The 25,385-nt window shown below is 40.1% G+C and overlaps 1 protein-coding gene across 1 annotated transcript in view; it reads left to right on the top strand.

Annotated features, from left to right (window-relative positions):
* RGSL1 (regulator of G protein signaling like 1) overlaps positions 1-25,385 on the top strand; it is a 65,873-nt gene that overhangs the window by 25,940 nt on the left and 14,548 nt on the right. Inside the window, exons 10-17 of the mRNA XM_052654104.1 lie at positions 9,744-9,849; positions 13,399-13,592; positions 16,018-16,135; positions 16,555-16,669; positions 19,097-19,223; positions 20,840-21,011; positions 23,964-24,102; positions 24,354-24,478. Coding sequence (XP_052510064.1) covers positions 9,744-9,849; positions 13,399-13,592; positions 16,018-16,135; positions 16,555-16,669; positions 19,097-19,223; positions 20,840-21,011; positions 23,964-24,102; positions 24,354-24,478 — 1,096 coding nt within the window. The remainder of the gene's footprint in view (positions 1-9,743; positions 9,850-13,398; positions 13,593-16,017; positions 16,136-16,554; positions 16,670-19,096; positions 19,224-20,839; positions 21,012-23,963; positions 24,103-24,353; positions 24,479-25,385) is intronic.

Consider the following 25,385-nt stretch of genomic DNA (forward strand, 5'->3'; position numbering starts at 1 on the left):
GGTTGGATCTCCTTGACGTCCAAGGGACTCTCAAGAGTCTTCTCCAACACCACAGTTCAAAAGCATCAATTCTTCGGCTCTCAGCTTTCTTCACAGTCCAACTCTCACATCCATACATGACCACTGGAGAAACGATAGCCTTGACTAGATGGACCTTTGTTGGCAAAGTAATGTCTCTGCTTTTTAATATGTTTTCTAAGTTGGTCATAACTTTCCTTCCAAGGAGTAAGTGTCTTTTAATTTCATGGCTGCAATCACCATCTGCAGTGATTTTGGAGCCCCCAAAATAAAGTCTGACGCTGTTTCCACTGTTTCTCCATCTATTTGCCATGAAGTGATGGGACCAGATGCCATGATCTTCGTTTTCTGAATGTTGAGCTTTAAGCCAACTTTTTCACTCTCCTCTCACTTTCATCAAGAGGGTCTTTAGTTCTTCTTCACTTTCTGCCATAAGGGTGGTGTCATCTGCATATCTGAGGTTATTGATATTTCTCCCGGCAATCTTGATTCCAATTGTGCTTCTTCCAGCCCAGCGTTTCTCATGATTGTACTCTGCATAGAAGTTAAATAAGCAGGGTGACAATATACAGCCTTGACGCACTCCTTTTCCTATTTGGAACCAGTCTGTTGTTCCATGTCCAGTTCTAACTGTTGCTTCCTGACCTGCATATAGGTTTCTCAAGAGGCTGGTCAGGTGGTCTGGTATTCCCATCTCTTTCAGAATTTTCCACAGTTTATTGTGATCCACACAGTCAAAGGCTTTCATATAGTCAATAAAGCAGAAATCAATGTTTTTCTGGAACTCCCTTGCTTTTTCCATGATCCAGCGGATGTTGGCAATTTGATCTCTGGTTCCTCTGCCTTTTCTAAAACCAGCTCGAACATCAGGAAGTTCACAGTTCACATATTGCTGAAGCCTGGCTTGGAGACTTTTGAGCATTACTTTACTAGCGTGTGAGATGAGTGCAATTGTGTGGCAGTTTGAGCATCCTTTGGCATTGCCTTTCTTTGGGATTGGAATGAAAACTGACCTTTTCCAGTCCTGTGGCCACTGCTGAGTTTTCCAAATTTGCTGGCATATTGAGTGCAGCACTTTCACAGCATCATCTTTCAGGATTTGAAATAGTTCAACTGGAATTCCATCACCTCCACTAGCTTTGTTCGTAGTGATGCTTTCTAAGGCCTACTTGACTTCACATTCCAGGATGTCTGGCTCTAGATGAATGATCACACCATCGTAATTATCTTGGTTGTGAAGATATTTTTGTATGGTTCTTCCGTGTATTCTTGCCACCTCTTCTTAATATCTTCTGCTTCTGTTAGGTCCATACCATTTCTGTCCTTTATCGAGGCAATCTTTGCATGAAATATTCCCTTGGTATCTCTAATTTTCTTGAAGAAATCTCTGGTCTTTCCCGTTCTGTTGTTTTCCTCTGTTTCTTTGCATTGATCGCTGAGGAAGGCTTTCTTATCTCTTCTTGCTATTCTTTGGAACTCTGTATTCAGATGCTGTATCTTTCCTTTTCTCCTTTGCTTTTCACCTCTCTTCTTTTCACAGCTATTTGTAAGACCTCCCCAGACAGCCATTTTGCTTTTTTGCATTTCTTTTCCACGGGGATGGTCTTGATCCCTGTCTCCTGTACAATGTCATGAACCTCATTCCATAGTTCATCAGGCACTCTATCTATCAGATCTAGGCCCTTAAATCTATTTCTCACTTCCACTGTATAATCATAAGGGGTTTGATTAAGGTCATTCCTGAATGGTCTAGTGGTTTTCCCTACTTTCTTCAATTTGAGTCTGAATTTGGCAATAAGGAGCTCATGATCTGAGCCACAGTCAGCTCCTGGTCTTGTTTTTGTTGACTGTATAGAGCTTCTCCATCTTTGGCTGCAAAGAATATAATCAATCTGATTTCAGTGTTGACCATCTGGTGATATCCATGTGTAGAGTCTTCTCTTGTGTTGTTGGAAGAAGGTGTTTGCTATGACCAGTGCATTCTCTTGGCAAAACTCTATTAGTCTTTTCCCTGCTTCATTCCATATTCCAAGGCCAAATGTGCCTGTTACTCCAGGTGTTTCTTGACTTCCTACTTTTGCATTCCAGTCCCCTATAATGAAAAGGACATCTTTTTTGGGTGTTAGTTCTGAAAGGTCTTGTAGGTCTTCATAGAACTGTTCAACTTCAGCTTCTTCAGCATTACTGGTTGGGGCATAGACTTGGATTACTGTGATGTTGAATGGTTTGCCTTGGAAACGAACAGAGATCATTCTGTCATTTTTGAGATTGCATCCAAGTACTGCATTTCAGACTCTTTTGTTGACCATGATGGCTTCTCCATTTCTTCTAAGGGATTCCTGCCCACAGTAGTAGATATAATGGTCATCTGAGTTAAATTCACCCATTCCAGTCGATTTTAGTTCGCTGATTCCTAGAATGTCGACGTTCACTCTTGCCATCTCCTGTTTGACCACTTCCTATTTGCCTTGATTCATGGACCTGACATTCCAGGTTCCTATGCAATATTGCTCTTTACAGCACTGGATCTTGCTTCTATCACCAGTCACATCCACAACTGGGTATTGTTTTTGCTTTGGCTCCATCCCTTCATTCTTTCTGGAGTTATTTCTCCACTGATCTCCAGTAGCATATTGGGCACCTACTGACCTGGGGAGTTCCTCTTTTAGTATCCTATCATTTTGCCTTTTCATACTGTTCATTGGGTTCTCAAGGCAAGAATACTGAAGTGGCTTGCCATTCCCTTCTCCAGTGGACCACATTCTGTCAGACCTCTCCACCATTACCCGCCCATCTTGGGTGGCCCCACAGGGCATGGCTTAGTTTCATTGAGATAGACCAGGCTGTGGTCCATGTGATTAGATTGACTAGTTTTCTGTGATTATTTTTCAATGTGTCTGCCCTCTGATGCCCTCTCGCAACACTTACCATCTTACTTGGGTTTCTCTTACCTTGGACGTGGGGTATCTCTTCATGGCTGCTCCAGCAAAGCACTGCCGCTGCTCCTTACCTTGGATGAGGGGTATCTCCTCACCACTGCCCCTCCTGACCTTGAACGTGGAGTGGCTCCTCTCAGCCCTCCTGCAGAGTTGTCCCTCACTGAGGCAAGAAACTTGTAGCTCCTTACTGACTCACATGGGATGTGACTGACTTTGGGAGGACATAACATTGGGTCAGGCAGTGCCCTTTGGCCAAAGACACTTACTTCCAGAGGGGACCTCACCCGTGGCAGCAGCCAATAACTCCAGGCAGCTGGGAAAATGAGTGCTTTTCTCCTAAAGAAATGAGCTAAGGCAATGCACCAGAGCACTCAGTATTGTCCACTTACTTTGTAAGGAAATTTTAACCCATCTTGGAACAGTTCTTCCAGGAGTCTGGAAGCACATTACTAAAATTAATTTCGCTCTTTTCCTTTCAGTTTTTTTTCAATTTGACTGCTAGAAATTTTTAATTTATATAATACATGTGGCTCCCATTATATTTCTATTGGGCAGCACTGGTCCAGATCCACAGAACCTAAAGTTGTAAGGATTAAAAATTTCCCTAAGTAAGTCACCAATACTGATGGTAAATGGTGACTCTTCTACTGTCATCCCTTGATTCTCGTATTCAATATTCGACTCACTGGGGGCCACGGCACCATATTATAGTCTTCAGTTTTTCCTCGAGGATGATGCCTCATTTTTCAAAAAGTATCATCTCCAAGCTGATGTGACAGACAGCTAGACCTTCAAAAAATGGCTTTGTTACTCTACCAGGCCAGCAGCTCTCACAGGTGACAAAACCAGTGGATCCAACTATTTATTGTATGCCCTTTGCCAATTCGCTTTTCTGTAAGGATATCTCTTGATCAGAGGCAACGTTATGGGGGATCCTATTCAGGGGATCAAACACTTGTAAGCCCCAAATATGAATGCTAACTGAAACCTCACAGTTAGAAATACATGTCAGTTCCCATCCAATACAGCTGCCCCTTCCAGAATAAAAAGGTCCAATGTCATCAAATTGCCACCAAGTGGGTAGCTGGTTTTCCATGAAGGATGTTGAAATATGTGAGTTTTAGTGTTTGTCTCCTACTGGCAAGTTGAACATTTGGCAGCATTGGTAGCTAAATCAGCCTTAATGAGTATGGGGCCCATGCTACTGGGTCCATGCACAGCCTCCATCCCTTTCACCTACCTACTCTGTTCATGAGCTCATTGTGCCAATGCTAGGATGGACTGTGACAGACAGTGATTTCAGATGGACTCTGATATCAGACTTGCTGATATCAACTGGCTAAGTCCCTCCATCTTCTTGATCCTTTAGTGCCTCTTTCTTAGTGGTTGTTTATTGATGGGCTTTGAGATACCATACAAAGATCTTCATATTTCAAATATATATATATATGTATATTCTGATCATCTATTTCTTTTTGTATGACTTTTGGTAAATCGTGCCTTTCAAGGAATTGATCCATTTCATCTATATGACATGGAATTGTTCTTAGTATTCTTTTCTTACCCTTTTTATGTCTATGGTATCTGTAGTGATATTCTTGCTTTCATTTCTGATACAAGTAATCTGTGTCCTCTCTCTGTTTTTCTTAGTCTAGCCAGAGACTTATTGATATTATTGATTTTTTCAAAGAACCGTGTTTTGTCTTCATTGATTTTCTCTATTGATTTCCTTACAATTTCATTGAATTCTGCTCTAAGTTCTATGATTTCTTCTCCTCTGCTTACTTTGGATTTTATTTGCTCTTCTTTTTTCATCTTCCTAAGGTAGAAACTTAGATGATTGATTTAGATGATCTTTCTTCTATTTTTATATATGCATGAAATGCTATACATTTTCCTCTAATTGCTACTTTTTCTCATCTCCCAAATTTTGATAAGTTGTGTTTTCATTTTTATTTAATTTAAAATACTTTTAAAATTTCTTCTTTGCCCCATGTGTTATTAGAAGTATGTTTTTAAATCTCCATGTGTTTTGAGATTTTCCAGCTATCTTTCTGTCATTGAGTTCTGGTTTAATTACTTTGTGGTCTGACAGCAGATGTATGGTTTCTATTCATTTAAATTTTTTAAGGTATATGTATGGCCCAGAATGTGTTCAGCACTGGTAAATATTTCATGTGAGCTTCAGCAAAGTGTGTATTCTACTGCTGTTTGATATAATGCTTTGTAGCTATCTAGTTGATTGCTCCAGTTGATTAATGGTGTTGTTGATTTCAACTAGATCCTTATTGATATCCTGCCTGCTGGATCTTTCCATCTGTGACGGAGGAGTGTTGAAGTGTCCAACTTTGAAAGCGGATTTACATTTTCCTCCTTGTAGTTCTGTCACACATAGAACTCTTGTTTTGTTCACATAGTTTGATACTCCAGTAGGCACATGTATGTTAAAAACTGTTGTATCTTCTTAGAGAGTTGACCCCTCTATCATTATGTAATACTTTTTTAAATCTCTGATATCACTCCTTTCTCTGAAGACTGTTCTGTATAAAATTAATACTCTTCTTTTAAAAAAGAAAAAACTTATTTTTGGCTATGCTGGGTCTTCATTGCTATGCACAGGCCTTCTCTAGTTGAGGCTAGTGGGGGCTACTGTCTAGTTGTGGCCTGCGGGCTTCTCATTGCCATGGCTTCTCATCGCAAAGCATGAGCTCTAGAGTGAGGGCTCAGTGGTTGTGGTGCATGGGCTCAGTTGCATGTGGAATCTTCCCCAACCAGGGATAGAACCTGTGTCCCCTGCATTGCCAAGCAGATTCTTAACCATTGGACTACAGGGAAGTCCTCTTTCTTTCTTTTGACTAGTGTTAGCATAGTATATTTTTCCCTATCCATTTACTTATAATCTATATGTGTTTTTATATGTAAAGTCAGTATATTCAGTAGCTAATATATAGTACTTAGTGCAACACTTTAACAGCATCATCTTTTAGGATTTGAAATAGCTCAGCTGGAATTTCATCACCTCCACTAGCTTTGTTTGTAGTATGTTTCCTAGGGCCCACTTGGCTTCACACTCCAGGATGTCTGGCTCTAGGTGTGACCACACCATCATGGTTATCCGGATCATTAAGACCTATTTTGTACAATTCTTCTGTGCATTCTTGCCACTTCTTAATATCTTCTGCTTCTGTTTAGTCCTTGCCATTTCTGTCCTTTATTATGCCCATCTTTGCATGAAATGTTCCCTTGGTATCTCCAGTTTTCTTGAAGAGATCTCTGGTCTTTCCCATTGTATTGTTTTCCTCTATTTCTTTGCATTCTTCACTTAAGAAGGCTTTCTTATCTCTCCTTGCTCTTCTTTAGAACTCTGCCTTCAGTTTGGTGTATCTTTCCCTTCCTCCTTTGCCTTTCATCTCTCTTCTTTGTTTCAGCTATTTGTAAGGCCTCCTCAGACAATCATTTGCCTTCTTGCATGTCTTTTTCTTTGGGATGGTTTTGGTCACTGCCTCCTTTACAGTGTTACAAACCTCTGTCCATAGTTCTTCAGGCACTCTATCAGGTCTAATCCCTTGAATCTATTCGTCACCTCCACTGTATAATCCCAAAGGATTTGATTTAGGTCATACTTGAATGGGCTACTGGTTTTCCCTACTTTCTTCAATTTAAATCTGAATTTTACACTAAGGAGCTCATGAGCCACCATCAGCTCCAGGTCTTGTGTTTGCTGACTGTATGGACCTTCTCCATCTTTGGCTGCAAAGAATATAATCTGATTACTGTATTGACCATCGGGTGATGTCCATGTGTAAAGTCATCTCTTGCATTGTTGGAAAAGAATGTTTGCTGTGACCAGCTTATTTTCTTGACAAAATTCTCTTAGCCTTTGCCCTGTTTCATTTTGTACTTCAGGGCCAAACTTACCTGTTACTCTGCATATTTCTTGATTTCCTACTTTTGCATTCCAATCCCTTATGATGAAAACTACATTCTTTTTTTGGTGTTAGTTCTGTAATGTCTTGTAGGTCTTCATAGAACTGGTCAACTTCAACTGCTTTAGCTTCAGTGGTAAGAGCATAGACTTGGATGACTGTGATGTTGAATGGTTTGCCTTGGAAATGAACCAAAATCATTCTGTTGTTTTTGAGATTGCACCCAAGTACTGTATTTCAGACTCTTTTGTTGACTATAAGGGCTATTCCATTTCTTCTAAGGGATTCTTGCCCACAGTAGTAGATATAATGATCTTCAGAATTAAATTTGCCCATTCCCATCCATTTTAGTTCACTGATACCTAAGATGCCAAAGCCTTTGACTGTGTAGATCACAATAAACTGTCGAAAATTCTGAAAGAGTTGGGAATACCAGACCACCTGACCTTCCTCAGTGATCAGTGCAAAGAAATAGAGGAAAACAACAGAATGGGAAAGACTAGAGAGCTCTTCAAGAAAATTAGAGATACCAAGGGAACATTTCATGCAAAGATGGGCACAATAAAGGACAGAAATCGTATGGACCTAACAGAAGCAGAAGATATTAAGAAGAGGTTGCAAGAATACACAGAAGAACTGCACAAAAAAGATCTTCATGACCAAGATAATCATGATGGTGTGATCACTCACTTACAGCCAGACATCCTGGAATGTGAAGTCAAGTGGGCCTTAGAAAGCATCACTACGAACAAAGCTAGTGGAGGTGATGGAATTCCAGTGGAGCTCTTTCAAATCCTGAAAGATGATGCTGTGAAAGTGCTGCACTCAATATGCCAGCAAATTTGGAAAACTCAGCAGTTGCCACAGGACTGGAAAAGGTCAGTTTTTATTCCCAATCCCAAAGAAAGGCAATGCCAAAGGATGCTCAAACTACTGCACAATTGCACTCATCTCACACGCTAGTAAAGTAATGCTCAAAATTCTCCAAGCCAGGTTTCAGCAATATGTGAACTGTGAACTTCCAGATGTTCAAGCTGGCTTTAGAAAAGGCAGAGGAACCAGAGATCAAATTGCCAACATCCGCTGGATCATCGAAAAAGCGAGAGAGTTCCAAAAAAAACATCTATTTCTGCTTTATTGACTATGCCAAAGCATTTGACTGTGTGGATCACAAGAAACTGTGGAAAATTCTGAAAGAGATGGGAATACCAGACCACCTGACCTGCCTCCTAAGAAACCTATATGCAGATCAGGAAGCAACAGTTAGAACTGAACATGGATTAACAGACTGGTTCCAGATTGGAAAGAGAGTACATCAAGGCTGTATATTGTCACCCTGCTTATTTAACTTCTATGCAGAGTACATCATGAGAAACGCTGGGCTGGAACAAGCACAATTGGAGTCAAGATTGCTGGGAGTAATATCAATAACCTCAGATATGCAGATGACACCACCCTTATGGCAGAAAGTGAAGAGGAACTAAAAATGCCTCTTGCTAAAAGTGAAAGAGGAGAGTGAAAAAGTTGGCTTAAAGCTCAACATTCAGACAACAAAGATCTGCTCCCATCACTTCATGGGAACTAGATGGGGAAACAGTGGAAACAGCGTCAGACGTTATTTTGGGGGGCTCCAAAATCACTGCACATGGTGATTACAGCCATGAAATTAAAAGACATTTACTCCTTGGAAGGAAAGTTATGACCAACCTAGATAGCATATTAAAAAGCAGAGATATTATTGCCAACAAAGGTCCGTCTAGTCAAGGCTATGGTTTTTCCAGTGGTCATGTATGGATGTGAGAGTTGGACTGTGAAGAAAGCTAAGCGCCGAAGAATTGATGCTTTTGAACTGTGGTGTTGGAGAAGACTCTTGAGAGTCCCTTGGACTGCAAGGAGATCCAACCAGTCCATCCTAAAGGAGACCAGTCCTGGGTGTTCATTGGAAGGACTGATGCTGAAGCTGAAACTCCAATACTTTGGCCACCCCAAGTGAAGAGTTGACTCATTGGAAAAGACCCTAATGCTGGGAGGGATTGGGGGCAGGAGAAGAAGGGGATAACAGAGGATGAGATGGCTGGATGGCATCACCAACTCGATGCACATGAGTTTGAGTGAACTCCGGGATTTGGTGATGGACAGGGAGACCTAGTGTGCTGTGATTCATGGGGTCACAAAGAGTCGGACATAACTGAGCCACTGATCTGAACTGAACTGAAGATGTCAGTGTTCACTCTTGCCATCTCCTTCTTGGCCATGTCCTATTTACCTTGATTCATGAACCTAACATTCCAGGTTCCTGTGCAATATTGTTCTTTACAGCATCGGCCTTTTACCACAAGACATATCCACAACTGATCACTGTTTCCACATTGGCCCAGCTGCTTCACTGTTACTGGAGCTATTAGTAATTGTCCTCCACGCTTCTTCAGTAGCGTACTGGACACCTTCCAACCTGAGGGGCTCATATTCAGGTGTCATATCTTTTTGCCTTTTTATACTGTTCATGGGTTAGTCCAGTCAAGAATACTGGAGTGAGTTACCATTTCCTTCTCCAGTGGACCAGGTTTTGTCAGAACTCTTCACTATGACCCATCCATCTTGAGTGGCCCTGCACAGCATGGTTCATAGCTTCATAGGGTTACATAAGTCCCTTTGCCACGACAAGACTGTGATCCATGAAGGGGAGTTTTAGGGAGCAAGTCCCCATAACAGCTGCTATCTCAGGCCACTGGCCACTGGGGACTTTGGTTTTTCTATACACATTCAATGTATGATAATGTCCTTCGTACTTTGTTCTTTCTTACTATCTGCAGTGTTCTTTATAATATGATGTTCCATACTTTTGTAATTTTATTTTTAGATTTTACTGTAGAAATTTTCAGAGAACCAAAGATGATTTCACCCTCAAAAAGGAGAATGTCAGTATTTAAAAGGGCTAATGTGAGGAAGCCTTCGATAAGACCCAGGTAAGACATAGGATCTGGTCACAGCAATATGTCCAGGCACACGCTCTCCTTAATTATTCTGTACATGCACAGGGATACTTTGTTATTTTAAATCACTATTTATTTTCTAAAATTTGCACCATGCAATATATATTATACAATAACTTTTTAAAACTTAACAAGCTATCATGGATATCCTTTCATGTCAATATAAATAGATTTACCTTCTTCCATACTATGGATGTTGCATGGTTTATTTAACTATATATTTTTAATGGACATGTATATTATCTTTACTTTTTCATTGCTATGAATAGTACTCCAAGAAACATTTTTGTATGGATGTCCTTGCCAGTTTGTGTTTTTGTGGATTGCATACAGCTGTAGTAGTCTCCTAACTAGCTCCTTACTTCTTGTCTCAGCCTCTGATAAGTTCCCAATGCTAGACAAAGAGTCTGTGATCTTTTCTTTCAGAAATGCCCACTCTTTCTTTCCACTCACCTTAGCAGAAGTTCCATCTCTACAAAATAAAGTTCTCCAGTTGTATATCTGCTATGACTTCCACCTCCTCTGAAGTGATAAACCTTTAAAATACAAGAACTTACCATGTTCTATTTTTTACTACTTTTTAATTTTTTAAGTATGTTTTCCACCTTCTCAACTTGATGATAATTTTCTTATGCATGTTATTCATTCAGGCACTTATTTTTAATTTAGTATTATCTATTAATGACTGGCTGTATGAAAAGTTCTCTTATAGATGATAGAGATATATTAGCATCTACAAATTTGTTAGTCAATGTCACTGGTAAAATATTTTGTACAGAGAAAGCTTCCAGAAGTATGTTTTCAGTTACTGATAATGTTCATTGAGGGTTATAAGTCCTCTGTCTCTTCTAAATTCTCTAGATGGAGCTTCCTCCTCTTCAAGGAACTAAAATTATTCCCTGAAGTTCAATCATTTATCTATTTTAAGGAACTGGAATTATTCCCTGAAATTCAATCATTTATTCCTTTTGCTGTTCCAGTTTGTACTGTTCACCACTCTCCACTATGTCTACAGAAATATGTAGTTCCTAGTTTAGTTGAATATAAAATAAGTCTTTTCTTTTCCTTTTCTCTCTCTCTTTTTTCTTTTTCTTTTTTTTTTTTTTTGATCACTCCATGCAGCTGTGGGAACTTAATTCCCTGACTAGGGATTGAACCTGCACCCTTGGCAGTGAAAGTGTGGAATCCTAACCACTGGACTACCCGGGAATTCCCCCAATCTAGCTTTCTACTATTATGTTTCATGTCCCTTCACCCTGTGTATTCTATGTTTTAACAGATTTTCAAGTATATTTGAAAATTTAGTATTTTCAAGTCTGTGAATACTCTATTATATATCTGAAACTAATATAATATTATAAATCAGCCATACTTCAATAAAAAAAATGGAGACTAAAGGTGGTGGGATGATATATTCAGACTAAACTGGGGGGAAGTAGAAGGAAGTAAATAATAAACGAGTGGAAATCAATAATATGAAGAGAAGAAAAATGAGACAATCCAAGCACAAATAAGTTTTTTGTAAAGATTAACAAAATTGATAAACCATTAACTATACTGACAAAAGGGAAAAAGTGAGATGACACAGATTTCCAAAACCTGGACCAGAAGAGAGAACCACTGACCCTAAAGAAACTAACTTGTTTGTAAGAAAATGCAAGGAGTATGACAATGACAATTAGAGGAAATAGAGAAATTTCTAGAAATACCCAAATTTCTGAAACTGACTCAAGAAATAGAAAATGTGAGTAAATCTCTATATCAAGAGAAGAAATTAGATTAATAATTTAAAATCTCACAGATAAAAGTCTAGACAGATGGCTTCACTGGAGAAAGCAATGAAATATTTAAAGAATAAATGCTATCAATAGTCTACAAACTCTTTGAGGAAATAGAGGAAAAAGGCCTCTAATATGTTTATGAGGCCAGCAAGTATCATCCTGATCCCAAAGCCAAACAAAATTATCATAAGAAAACTACAGACCAATAATGCTCTCAAACCTAGGTATGAAAATCCTCAATAAAATATTAGCAAACCAAATTCAACCACATTTAAAAAGGATTATATACCATAACCAAGTGAGATTTATTCCAGGAATGCAAATAATGCATCTGAAAATAAATTAATACGATGCATCATGTTAATAAAATAAGGGAAAAAACTTCACACAAGTATCTTGATTGATGCATTAAAAGCATTTTATAAAATCTAGCATCCATTTATAATAAAAATTTTCAATAAACTTAGAAGGGAATCATCTCATCCTTTAAAAGTACATTTATTAGAGGGTGAGATGAATGGAGAGAGTAGCAGGAAAGCATATACATTACCATATATTAAATAGATAGCCAAGGGAGATTTGCTGTTTGACTCAGGGAACTCAAACTGGGGCTCTGTAACAACCTGAAGGGGTGGGAAAGGGTGGGAAATGTGAGGGAGGTTCAAGAGGGAAAGATCATATGTACACCTGTGGCTAATTCATGGGCTTCCCACATGGCTCACTGGTAAAAGAATCTGTCTGCCAAGGCACGAGTTGCAGGAAACCCCGGGGTTGATCCCTGACTTCGTAAGCTCCCCTGGAGAAAGAAATGGCAACTACTCCAGTGTTCGTGCTGGGAGAATCCCATACACAGAGGAGCTTAATTCATGGCTAATTCATGCTGATGAATGAAGAAATCAAACCAACATTGTAAAGCAAGCATCCTTCAATTAAATAAATAAAAAGAAAAAAACCTATAGCTAACATCATTCTTAACAAGACAAGTATTTAATAGGAGAACAAGTTGGACAACTTGTGAATTTGTATGGAGAGGTTCTACCAATGACAAATGACATAAAGATAAGGTTCAATGGGCAGCTGAAATTGTCAAGTGGAGTTCACAGAAACTAGAGATATAGCTTCACCGTAACAGTGAATCACTTCCTCATATCAATGAAAACTGAAACCACAGAGGATGTAGAGATTACCTAGCAGAAAAAAATCATAAGGCAAGAGTCAAGAGAATTGAGTTGAAACATTAGGGCAACACCTGTACACAAGAAACAGTGAAAGAAGAAATCAGCAGTGGAAATTTAGAAATATTGATCTATAACGACTGCTGGTCACTCATGCTCTGTCTTGCTGAAATGACTGCCAATGAATCCATAATGGAAGTTTTCCTTGGGAAAAAAAAAAGCCCCCTTTAAAATATTCCTTCTCTTCTTCCATTGGGGTTGTCAAATGATTAGACCAAGCTTAGGATGGGTACATTAAGTTAATCTCTAGGAAATAAGTAATTTATATCATTACTTATTATACTATATATTATATGATTATAATATATATGATATATAATTATATAATATATATTTACATTAAGTTCATCTCTAGGAAATAAGAGTAACCAATTTATCCACTCTGCTCTTCAATCACAGTTCGAAGCCCTGAAGTCTGGGAGAGGCCCTTCCCCATTTCCTAATTGGAGCAGAATCCAGGGTCACCGTCTCTTTCTCTTCGCCAATGATGCTTTCTTGTTTTCCAGAAACTTGACAGAAGTCCTCCTAAACACGCAGCACTTGGAGTTCTTCAGGGAGTTCCTCAGAGAACGGAGGGCTGAAACCCCACTGCAGTTCCTGGTAGCCATACAGAAGATCAGCGTTGAGACAAATGAAAAGATTTATAGGTCTCTCTTTGAAAACGTAATCAAGACTTTCTTCCACGGCAAACACTCTCCTGGTATGCATTCTCCTCTCCAGAATTTGTTTCCTTTACCCTTGAGAATCTTAGGTTTGGGGAAGAGACTGCTCTCTCCCTGAGAAAGCAGAACAGAGCAGCGGCCACAGGGGGCAGTATTGAGACAAAGCTGAAGACGGTGAAAGCAGAGAATAATAATAAATTCACTTTTAAAAGCTGAAGTATAGTTAATTTCCATTAGATTTGTCTCAGATATAGGGCATAGTGATTCAGTATTTTTATAGAGTATAATCCACTTAAAGTTATTATAAATTACTATATTATATAATAATATTATATAAAGTTATATATTTATATATAAATAATATATATTGTATTATATAAAGTTATATGTTATATTATATAAAGTTATATATTATACAAAGACTATAGTCCCTGTGCTATATAATACATCCTTAGTGGTGGTGGTGAAGTCACAAAGTCATGTCCGACTCTTGCAACCCCGTGAACACTAGCCCACCAGGCTTCTCTGTCCATGCAATTTTTCCAGGCAAGATTACTAGAGTGGGTTGCCATTTCTTTATCCAACAACATATCCTTATATCTTATTTATCTTATACATAGTTCATATCTCTTCATCCCCTCCTCCTATGTTGTGCCACCTCCCTCCCCTCTTCCCACTGATAACCACTAGCTTATTCTCTACATCTGTGAGTCTGTTTATGTTCTGTTATATTCATTTTTCTTTTATTTTTTAGATTCCACATATAAGTGATAACATGCAGTGTTTCAAAGAAGAAAAAATAAATCAAATCTATCATTCTTTTTCTTAAAGATAAAACTGATAGAAAGACACATAGGCCCCCAAAAACCACACGCATTGTTGTTCTTTTATATGTAACCATTCTGAAGTATAATATTGATAAGACAGAATGGATAGTGGGTTAAAATCAGAATGTGCTTGATGCAGGAGTTTTATTTAAATTCTTAACATGTGTTAGTATTTAGTTTTTTATAAGTAGGAAAATTGCTATAGAAAAACTAAAATAATAATACAATAACAAATCTAAAATATAATACCACAAGTAAAAGAAGATACTTGTATGTGAAATATATCCTCTCAACCCTGAAAGTAGGATTTAATTTAATCCTTAAGAGATAGGTATAAATAACTTAGAAGGTATGGATAAATAACTCCATTTTTCTCATGAGGAAAGTAAAACATGGAGAAGTTAACTAACTTGTCCAATTAGTGAAACTTGAATTCAAACTCCAGTCATTTGATCCTTCACATCAAGTAGACTGGAGTTAGATCCAAAATCACGTGTTAGCAGGATGCAAAGCTAGAGTGTCCACCATCTGTGGGATGTAAAGGGTACTGAAAGGTGCTGAGAAGGAGAACTGTCTCCCTGAAAATCTTTGTTGCATAAGTTTTGTCTTATTTTCTTGCCTAAGGCAGGAGGGTAAATCTGATCCATGTAAATTCATCTTCTCCAGAAGCAGAAACTGCAATTAAAGTACTGACCTATAATTCTAGAGGAAAACAAAAAGGGGTGAGCATGATCCCATCCAAAGCAATGAAGAAGCCTCCTGTTTTGACACAGATGAACAGATAGGCTTGTGTGTGTTTAGCTTGTGTTAAACCAAGATAAGGTTATAAATTATGAAAGAAGAAAAAGCAGTAAAACGGGCAGATCTTTACTTGTGAAGTTGCTCAGTCATGTCTGACTCTTTGCAACCCTATGGACTGTAGCCTACCAGGCTCCTCTGTCCATGGAATTTTCCAGGCAAGAGTACTGGAGTGGGTTGCCATTTCCTTCTCCAGGGAATCTTCCCAACCCAGGGATTGAACCCAGGTCTCCCACATTGCAGGCAGACACTTTACCATCTGAGCCACCAGAGAAGCTAAAATGGGCAAGTCTTTACTTGTAAGTAATATTTACTTGTTGAGTCTCAGGATATTAAGTTTTGTGTATCATTTTAAATGACCTAGAAGAGAAAGAAGAATATGCAGATATTGTCCTTCATAAGCTTTTAAATCTTTTTTAATGAACACAGTAGTCTTTGAACTCCTGGAGAATCATATTCCCCTTAGAATATTTATTGGTAACCTTGGATTTCCCATCTGCCTCAGCCACTTAACTTTAATCTTTTATTCCTCTATTCTCTTCCTTAACTGAAAACTTCAAACTAACTGCAGAAATGGAGTCCTTTAAACATTGCTTTCCCCTTGAACACTTATCTTTGAAATTTGGAATGGACTAAACCAGGAAGTATTTGCTCTACAAATACGCATACACATAGCATTCCAAATGTACTTTTGAGATTTTCAAACAAATTGTGGAGAGCTAAATCTGGCCAGATTGAGAACAAGGAACCATAAGGCTCTTGGATGAAAAAAATCTTAGCCATCTCAGAAATGGTACATAAGAAAATGATGACTTTTCTTCTCTCTTGCATTTTTTAGAACAAATGCTGCAGTGTAATGCCCCTATTATCAAGGAAATCTCTCTCATGCATCATGTCAGCACAACAACGTTGTTAATGCTCCAGGGCTATGTCATGAGATCTCTGGAAGAAAAGTGGTGAGTGTTGCTGGGTGAAGGCAGTGATTCTCTGAAGCTGCTTGTTGACTTCTGAAAGTCACATTAGTCTCAGAGTCTACTCTCATGGTTCACTGCCAGAGCGTCCCTACAAAATAAAAGCTGAACTTGCCCTGAACCCTCTTACCTGCCTACCTGCACACACACACACACACACACACACACACACACACACACACACATTTCTGTTCACCTCTCTGAGCAAGGAACACTACAGTATTGGTCAGGAAGAACAGACTGACATGAGCAAAGGATTGGAATGGTTAGAGGAGTGTTTTTTAATATCTCACCATTCACCAAACTCCCCTTTCCTCCAAAAGCTGAGAGAGGTTTGCTTGGACTGTTATCTTTTATCTACCATGTTTTTGCATTCTTTAATATTCCTGGTCTCCTGCTGGCAGGTTTAAAGATTACCAAGAACTGTTTCCACCTCATCCCTCGGAGAAGGAAGCTGAAATACCAATAGCTTCACCCAAGAAGCCCTCAAAGACAGCAGTTTACCTGCACAAATCCCAGGTCAGTGGGGAAGATAGCAAAGACAAGCCTGAGGACCAGGAAACCACTGCCTAGGCGTTGCCGACCACACAGAAGAGTTTCCCTGTTAGCTTATTTATTCATCAAAACAGCTACTCTTTGGGATAGGTTTTCAAATCCCCATTTACAACTGAAGAATTTGAGGCTCAGAGCAATTGTTACAGAGGGAATTTCAAGAAACCCCTGTCTTCACTATTTGTGATTAGAACCAGTTGAATGACAGGCACAGAGGCTGGTCATATGGAGATCAAAATGTCAGTTTGTTTGTTTGTTTCTAACTACTGAAAGCTGATTTGGGGGACATGGATTGACTGTGAAGTCAAGTGGGTTTAATAATCCTCTCTGTACCCTTACTTACTTACATGTCCAGTCACTAACAAAGAGGAACAGTTAGACCCCCACTTAGCTGGGTGAGCTCCCTACTGTATGACAAAAGGTCGGTCTGAACACAGGTGTCTGCAGACCAGCAGCTCCCAGAGAGAACTCTGGAGGCTAAGGAACAAAGCCTACCCTTTCCTGCTTCCAAGCTCATCAATTATCAAACTCATGCTTTCTCCCATGGGAGGACAGAAGAAGGAAAGAAAGAGGAGACAGGAATATGATTCAGGAAAGTCTCTTCATAGGGTTTGAGGGAAAAAGTACATACTCCTCTTAAATAATCACTTGATCAGCGTGTTGTAGAACTGGTCATCAGAACGATTTGCACCCAACTCTACTTGACACTAAAGATCATGCCAGAGAATCTCGGGAAAGAATGCCTATGCCACTCACAGATATAGGGAAGAATTTATGGTTACCAGTGAGGAGAGAGAGGTAGGGAGGGACAAGACAAGGGTCAGGAAGGAAGAGTTATTATGGGACTATATGAAATCATGTGTGTGAAGTTTTTGAAAATTGTAGAGTACAGTTTAAAGAAATTTTCATTCAATTTTTTAAAAAAAGATGTGACAAAGAAATTTTTAACCCAACAGAACTCCAAATCATATATGTATTATAATCACAACTATATCAAATTATATACCCACTGGGTGAAATAAAAACAATTATATTAGAATAGTGAAAAAATAATGCCTATGCCCACTGATGCCGAACCCCAGGTATGATAACATGCTGCTCCCTTCTTTCTCCTTTTTATTTCCTCCATATGTGGATCAACTCAACTCTATGTCAGGGCAGCATGAATGATCATTTGAGAGAGTGAAAAGAATACTGCATCCAACACCAGGATGCTGAGTTTTAATTCAGGTCTTTCAGTTGCTGTTAGTTAAGAAGGTGTAAAAGGATTCAGCATGTACTTAGTTTCTGCTTTGTGCTGAGCACTGCACATAGTGATATATATACATATTATGACTAACCTTCACCGTAACCCTGAAGGCTATTGTTTCTATCTTTCACACGGAGACACTGAGACATATATTAAGGAAGTTGACCCAAATTACCCAATTAAGGTAAAGATAGGCTCCAGACTCAAAACTTCTGACGCTAAATCCAGTAGTTTATGTGCTTTGCCACGGACTCTCTATGGGCTTCCTAGGTAGCTCAGCATTAAAGAATCCGCCTGCAGAAGACTGCGGGTTTGATCCCTGGAGGGAACGCCAGGAAGGTACCCTGGAGAAGGAAATGGCAACCCACTCCAGTATTCTTGCCTGGGAAATCCTATGGACAGAGGAACTTGGCAGGCTATAGTCCATGGGGTCATAAAAGAGTCAGACACAAATTAGCGACTAAAATTCATTCATTCACTGGCTCTCTAAAGCCAGGCTTACATTGAAGTTTCCTCTCTATGAAATGAGACAACTGAACTAGTTAATCAAGATTCTTTCTGGCTCTGAATATCAGCTTATCAAGGGGTAAATAAACTAGAGAATTGTCACTGGTAATCTGTTAAGAAATAGGTGAAGAAATGTAACATGCATTTTTAATGTGTCCCTGTGTGTTGGGGGGGGGGGGGAGTGTATGAGTGTGTGCATGTGTAGTTATATTTTTCTTTTATAATGCTTAGAAATGATTTACTCATTTCCTTATTTCTTCAACATTTCAAAATCTGCTTGAGCTGTTATTCCCCTTCCTGTGAGTCATGCTTATCTCTGTCCTCTGTCTCTCTGTTTTTAGCTCTCACATGCCCTCTCCCATTCATGGCATCTCAAATCTTCACTGTAGGAAGACTATGGTAGAAAGAACATTGTCAGTGGCCTCAACCATGCCTGGGTGATTTTGGCTTATTCTGGGGAACATTATATAAGTTCTTTGACCTGAGCTTCCTTACTTTTAAATTGAAGCTAAAACTTACTCTTTTTAAAGGAGATGTGAGGATTCAATGTAATGAATATCAAGTTTCTGGCACATAGTAGATTCAGTGAACAGCAGGATATGCTAATGAATATGTGATTCTCCTTTCTCTTTCCCCAGAAGAGAGGTTGGCTGAAGATGATCAGCTTTATTAGGAGCTTTTGTAATTACCGCAGATTTATGTCTCATCCCCATAAATGCCAGGAACTTGAAGACTATCTTCACCTGGAAGTACACAGCAAGGAAAGTGAGTCACTTCCCTATTTATTCCTCTTCCCTGTTGATATTTTAGCTACAAGGGTTAACCCAGGTAAGAAGCTACAGAGCTTATTGCTTTACGTCATACTCTTGCAGAACCACACCTGGGTTCACTCACTTACCTGCAGTACAGCCAGTCTTCTAACACTGAGTTGTGGTGAAGAAAGGTATAGCATTTTTTGCAAGGCATCCAACCCAGAGCCAAACAAGGAGCATGGGCAGCTCATGCTCAAAAGACTTGAACTCCTGTTGCCTTTTAGGGAAGGATTTTTACAGGCAAGATGAGCGAGAGGGTTGCAGGGTACCTGATCAGCTCATTGACATTCCTCTGATTGGTTGGTAGTGAGATAATTGGGGGTCAACCTCATCGACCTTCTAGTTCAAATTGGTCTGGGATCTACATGCTGGTGGTCAGCATGCAATTAACTTCTTTCACCTGATTGGGGTTTTAGTGTCCATAAAACAACTCAAGGATATGGCTCACGTAGATTATTATCTATAGCCTTTGAAGAGGAACCAAATGTCCTTGGTTGGGTAAACTAACGATAACCACTGTTGTCTTGCTTGACACTTTTCCTTAGTTGTTGCTGAATTTTCTCACTTCTCTGATTCAATTTGTCCTTTGGAACTCAGAGAAGGCCCAGAAGGCAAAAGCATTTCTACAAACAAGAGGCAGGGGACATGGGGCAGCGGGGGGGGGGGGGGCACGGTGCGGAGGGGGCGGGTGGAGGTGTCTGTCCCTGGGAAGGCCCTGCAGGGTCCTGTTTGCTTTCAATGCTTGCATTAGCCTGGGGTCTAGGAAGAACTCCAGGTCCTGGGTATGAAGGCAAGCCTAGTTCCACATAGTGAGGATGTGAGCCCAGTGCATTCTATTTCAGAAGCCAGAAAAGACAGGGGTAATGATCAGTCTCGAGAACTTTGAATTCTCACATGTTACAAAACTACTTCCTCATGTTATTTGTATAGATATATTCAACTACCTCATTCGTTAGTTCATTTGTTCATTCAGTGCACTTTTTGAGAATCCACAGTGTGGCCAGCACTTTTCCAGGTGCTGGAGATACAGTAATGAATTTGCAGCATAAGATCTGCCCTTATGGCATCCCATTTTTAGGGCAAGACAGAAAACGAGAGTCACAGATATTGGAGCCAGATTGCCTAGATTTGAATCTGCCACTTTCTAACTGGAGGATCCTGTGTAAGTGACTTTGTGCCTCATCTGTAGCATGGAAATAATAATTGTGTTATTGTGAGAATTAAATGAGTTAATACATGTAAGGCCTCTTAGAACTATTCTTGGCAATAGTAAGTGCTGTAAAAGGGTAGGGGCTTCCCAGGTGGCATTAGTGGTGAAGAACCCACCTGCCAGTGCAGGAGATGGAAGAGACATGGGTTTGATCCTTGGATGGAGAAGATCCCCTGGAGGAGGGCCTGGCAACCCACTCCTAACACACAGCATGCACACAAAAAAGGTTTAGTCAGTATTCTTGCTTTTTTTATAGAATTGTGATGAATGATCCCATTGATAAATGTTAATTCCTCTCTCTCTCTTCTTTCTCTTTTTCTCTTTTTCTCTCTCCCTCCCTCCCTCTCCCCCTCTCTCAGATTTCTCCACAGCCCCAAACACATCAGGACGCCCAATGCCAAATCCCAGTGTCCGGAGCACAGATCATGAAAATGGAGACATAGTCCTTATGAAGCGCCGGGTATTTGGTAACAGGATTATCATCATCAACTACGCCGTCAATGATTTCTATTTCTTTTCTGAAATGGAAAAGTAAGTTTCCTGTTTCTCCTTCCCCTCACGGCTTTCCACACTTAGTTCCTCCCAGCAAAGGCTGCAGTGGCCTGGAAGTGACACAAGGACTTCAGCTCTACCAGGCAGCAGTCTCCACCTGAAAATCCCCCTGTGAAAGATCCCTGAATCCATGCCCACCATTCTTTCCTCTCAATCTTAAAAGCTCCTCCATATTCTGCAGTCCCCAGTGTTGAAATGCACTTATTTATACCCAGAAAGTGGATCACTTTTTTCCTATTACTTGTTAACATGATAGATGTCCACTTATGTTGCCTAACTGGACCAATAGTTCTTTCATTAAAGCAAGGAAGTATAACAATAAAATGCATGTGCGTGAATGTATGACATTAAGCAGATAAATTTTTAAGTTAAAACATATTCATGTAAATTTACCTGTAAAACCTGAAGTAAAGCCAAAACCATTCCACTAATTGGAGGTTTACATATTTTTCTTGTGTAAACCATACCCAAAATATGATCTACTATTTCTAATTTTTCTCTTCTGTAGTGGAGGGAGAAACTATAGTGGAGGGAGAAACTATAGTTACTGCAAAGCAATTTAATCCTTCTGGATTTTTATACTTGTTTTTTCAACATTTAAAATTGCCTTCCACAACTATTTAACTCAGTAGTAATTTTTAATTTTTTAATTTTTAAAAATTGGAGTCTAGCTGATCTCATTAGCCATTTTTTAATACAGTTTTTTAAATTTATGTTATCATGTGGGATCTTAGTTCCCCCACCAGGGACTGAACCCTCATCCACTGCATTGGAAGTGGGTAGTCTTTGCCATTGGGCCTCAGGGAAGTCCCAATAGCAATTTTTTTAATGGAAACTTGCCTTTATTGGAACATCCCAAAGCATTCAAATTTGTTTTCACAAAAACAACAAATTCCTTTTCTTTTCATGTTCATAGTTTGTCAATTTTCATAAATTACAAATTAAAGTAACAACAGGCAAAAATATTTGGGAAGAGATATGAATAGCTCTCTGTAACTATTTGCCTCAGTTAGTTACAGAAAAGTGAGAGAGTTCATGTAAGTGTCCCAGCAGTGTGTATGGTGGGTGTGCCATCGGTATCAGGCAGTGTGTTCTTTAGACGTGCAGGGCACCTACCTGGAAACTCAGCACACAAGTTAGGGGTGTTTGGTTAAGAGATCTCCCACTGGTACCCCAAGGAAGGGTTTGGCTCAGTTTCACATATATTTATTGATTGTTTATTATTTCTTAAGCACTGAATTTAGCATTGCAAATATAAAAAAACCTGCTAAGGCATGTTCTCTGTTCTCCAAGACCCCACCAACTAATGGGATGGCAGACAAAAAACAGAAATAGAAGTTAAGAAGTAGGATAATAGTTGTCACATCAAGCCCAGGAAGTACATTTAGACAACTGAGTGCTTAGGAGTGGTTTCTTGGGAGACAGGTCACCTAAGCTGAACTTTGAAGGATGAGTAGCGGTTAGTGAGGTTTTGTTTTTTTTTAAGTGTTCAAGGGGGAGGCAAGTGAGGGGCAGAAAAATAATACCAGCATGAACAGCCCTCCCTGGTGCTCCAAGTCCTGCTACCATCCTCTCTGCTTTCTCACTTGCCGTCTACAAACTTGTCCACCCAGCAACCAGAGCAGCCTTTTCTCAGTGTAGACCGATTATATCACTCTCCTGTTTAAAGTGTGCCAGCAGCTTCCCATTCCCACTGGGAGGAAGTCCAGATATCCTCTCACTGCCTAAAGAGCCTTGATGAACAGAGCCTGTCTCTATCTGGGAGCTTACCTCACGCTACCCGCCACTCGCCCCACGCTCCAGCAAGGAGGGCCTCTGCTCTGTCCTACCAGTGCCCTCCCAAGATGGTGCCTGCCTCAGAGCCTTTGCACTCCTGCCCTCTTGGTGAGAAGAAGCCCCTGTCCTTGGATCTACAGATGACTGTCTCTTTCTTTTTCATTGTACAAGTCTCAGTGCCCACCCCCTTTCCTATCACTCATCCCCTTTTGTTGTCTCCTTAGAATTCTACTGCCTATTGAATTATCCATCTGTTTACTTAAATGTGTCTTCTTCCTCTCACTGATTATGAGCTCCTGGAAAGCAGGATATTGGTTACTGTGTTCACTGCTCCTGGAACTGCACCAGCAGAGTAAAATCTTAATAACTACCCACTGATCAAGTATATGAATGGACATGCAGAATAGGCTGATAATGGGAGGCCCATGGTACTCTACTCTTAGGAAGATTTTAAACGGTTAAGATTTAAAATGGCCTGAGAGAACTATGCTGCATACTTGAGGTATAACCGACAGATATTTTGGTTAGTAAAAGAATATACTGCTAGAAGACAAAAAGTAGTTGCTGCCAGGGGCTGGAGGAAAGGCGAAATGGGAGTTAGTGTTTATTGTGTATGGAGTTTTAGTTTGGGAAGATGAAAACAGTTCTGGAGTCAGTTGATGGTGATGACTTCACAGTTTATATGGATGTATTTAATGTCACTGACCTCTGCACTTAAAAATGATTAAACTGGAAATCTTATGTCCTGCATATTTTACTGTAATAAAAAAAAATTTAAGGAAAGGAATATGTTGCTTCAGAGAGTGGTGGTAATTGTGAGAGGGTCAGCACAGGAGGGGAAAAAAGAGCAAGATAACACTTAGCTCGTGAAATAGTTGCAGGCAAAACTGATGAAAGGTCCAGGATGGATAAAGAAGGGAGGATTGGATAAATAAGGGAGCTTATAGGGAAGAAATACACCTGAAGAAGCACTGGGCACAACCTGTGACATGTGGTAGGTGCTCAGCATTTGCCAATGAGTGAATTATGATTGAATGAATGACCTGGCTCGGGACTAGCTCTTATGTTTTTAGGACAGAAATAGATCTGGGCCAGAAACACTGTTTAATCTTGCATTTTCTCCTTGCTGATTTCCTCTTCACTACTCCTTTTTAGATTTAATGATTTGGTGAGTTCAGCTCGTGTGCTACAAGTCAACCGGGCATACAATGAAAATGATGTGATCCTAATGAAGTCCAAAATTGGTATCATCCTAAAGCTGTACCTGCATGCAGATGTCCCTCCAAGGCTGAGAGTAAGGAGGACTCCCACTCCTCTCTGGCCTTTTGCCAAGAAGCATTTGCCCCTACAAGAATCCTGAAAGTTTTCATAAGGCACCTCCTAAGTCTGGGTCAACCCGATGACCTTTACATAGCAGTCCCATTAAAAACTTCTGCCTTCGGGGAGGGAATGGTCTTAAAAGTCCTGAGGTTTCAAAACTTTCAAAAGAGGTTCCCTGCCTTCCCTGGAACCTCTGCCAGTGACAGGCTCCCACTCTGTGGGTAGGTGAACATCTCTGATGCCCAGAAGGACGCGATCCTTACTGCCATTTCAGACGGCCACCTGGATCGGAGCATCTTCCATGGGGCTATCATGTCCGTCTTCCCCATCATTATGTACTTCTGGAAAAGGTAACTGTCTCCCTTCATCTGAGGACCATGAGGTCAGAAAAACACATTTGACTTTTGAGAGACCTTTCTGTCTTCCTCTAGCCGTCTGCTTCAGTTTCTACTTTCGTGGGAACTACAGTGATATATCCTTATCCTGCTCACCCACTCTATCCCTCACACTGAACACTGAATCAGAGGGTGGAAGCCCATGCAAGGGGTGGGTAACTGGATCCCCCTCTCTTCTGGGCTTGCTTGGAAGAGGTGTTAGGTTTTCTTAGGTTTAGGTTCCTCACCTAAAGATGAGGGTATGTGTGTGTTCAGTTGCTTCAGTCATGTCTGACTCTTTGCCACCCCATGGACTGCAGCCCACCAGGCTCTTCTGTGCATGGGATTCTCCAGGCAAGAATACCAGAGTGGATTGCCATTTCCTCCTCCAGGGGATCTTCCCAACCCAGGGATCGAACCTGTGTCTCTTACATCTCCTACATTGGCAAGTAGGTTCTTTACCATTATCCCCACCTGGGAAAGCCCCAAGGATGAGAGTGGACTGCAACTACTTGGAGGGAAATTCTGTCAAGACTAACACAATTGTATTTGTGCTTAAGGAGTCTCATGGAGGCAGTAACCAGAAAACCTTTGCTCTGTTAGGCTGAAATCCCATAATTACCACTAGGGGCACAACTATTAGATATTTCCATTTTCAAAGGAGATGGACAATCAGATTTGCATGCCATATTTCTCAAGATTAAAGTAGCAAATATGGCCATTAACTCAAAGTGAAAACATGGTGAGGAATCCGTAAAGGTCAAAATACAAACATTAAACTAACCAAATGGCTGCATGACAGATACAACATGAAGCCCACTGGTTTCAGAACCTACTTGTCATGGTTTGGGCTGAGAGACTAGCCCAGGTCCTCACAGTCTTC

This window comes from Budorcas taxicolor, chromosome 16, assembly GCF_023091745.1.
Source record: "Budorcas taxicolor isolate Tak-1 chromosome 16, Takin1.1, whole genome shotgun sequence".
Classification (NCBI taxonomy): Eukaryota; Metazoa; Chordata; class Mammalia; order Artiodactyla; family Bovidae; genus Budorcas; species Budorcas taxicolor.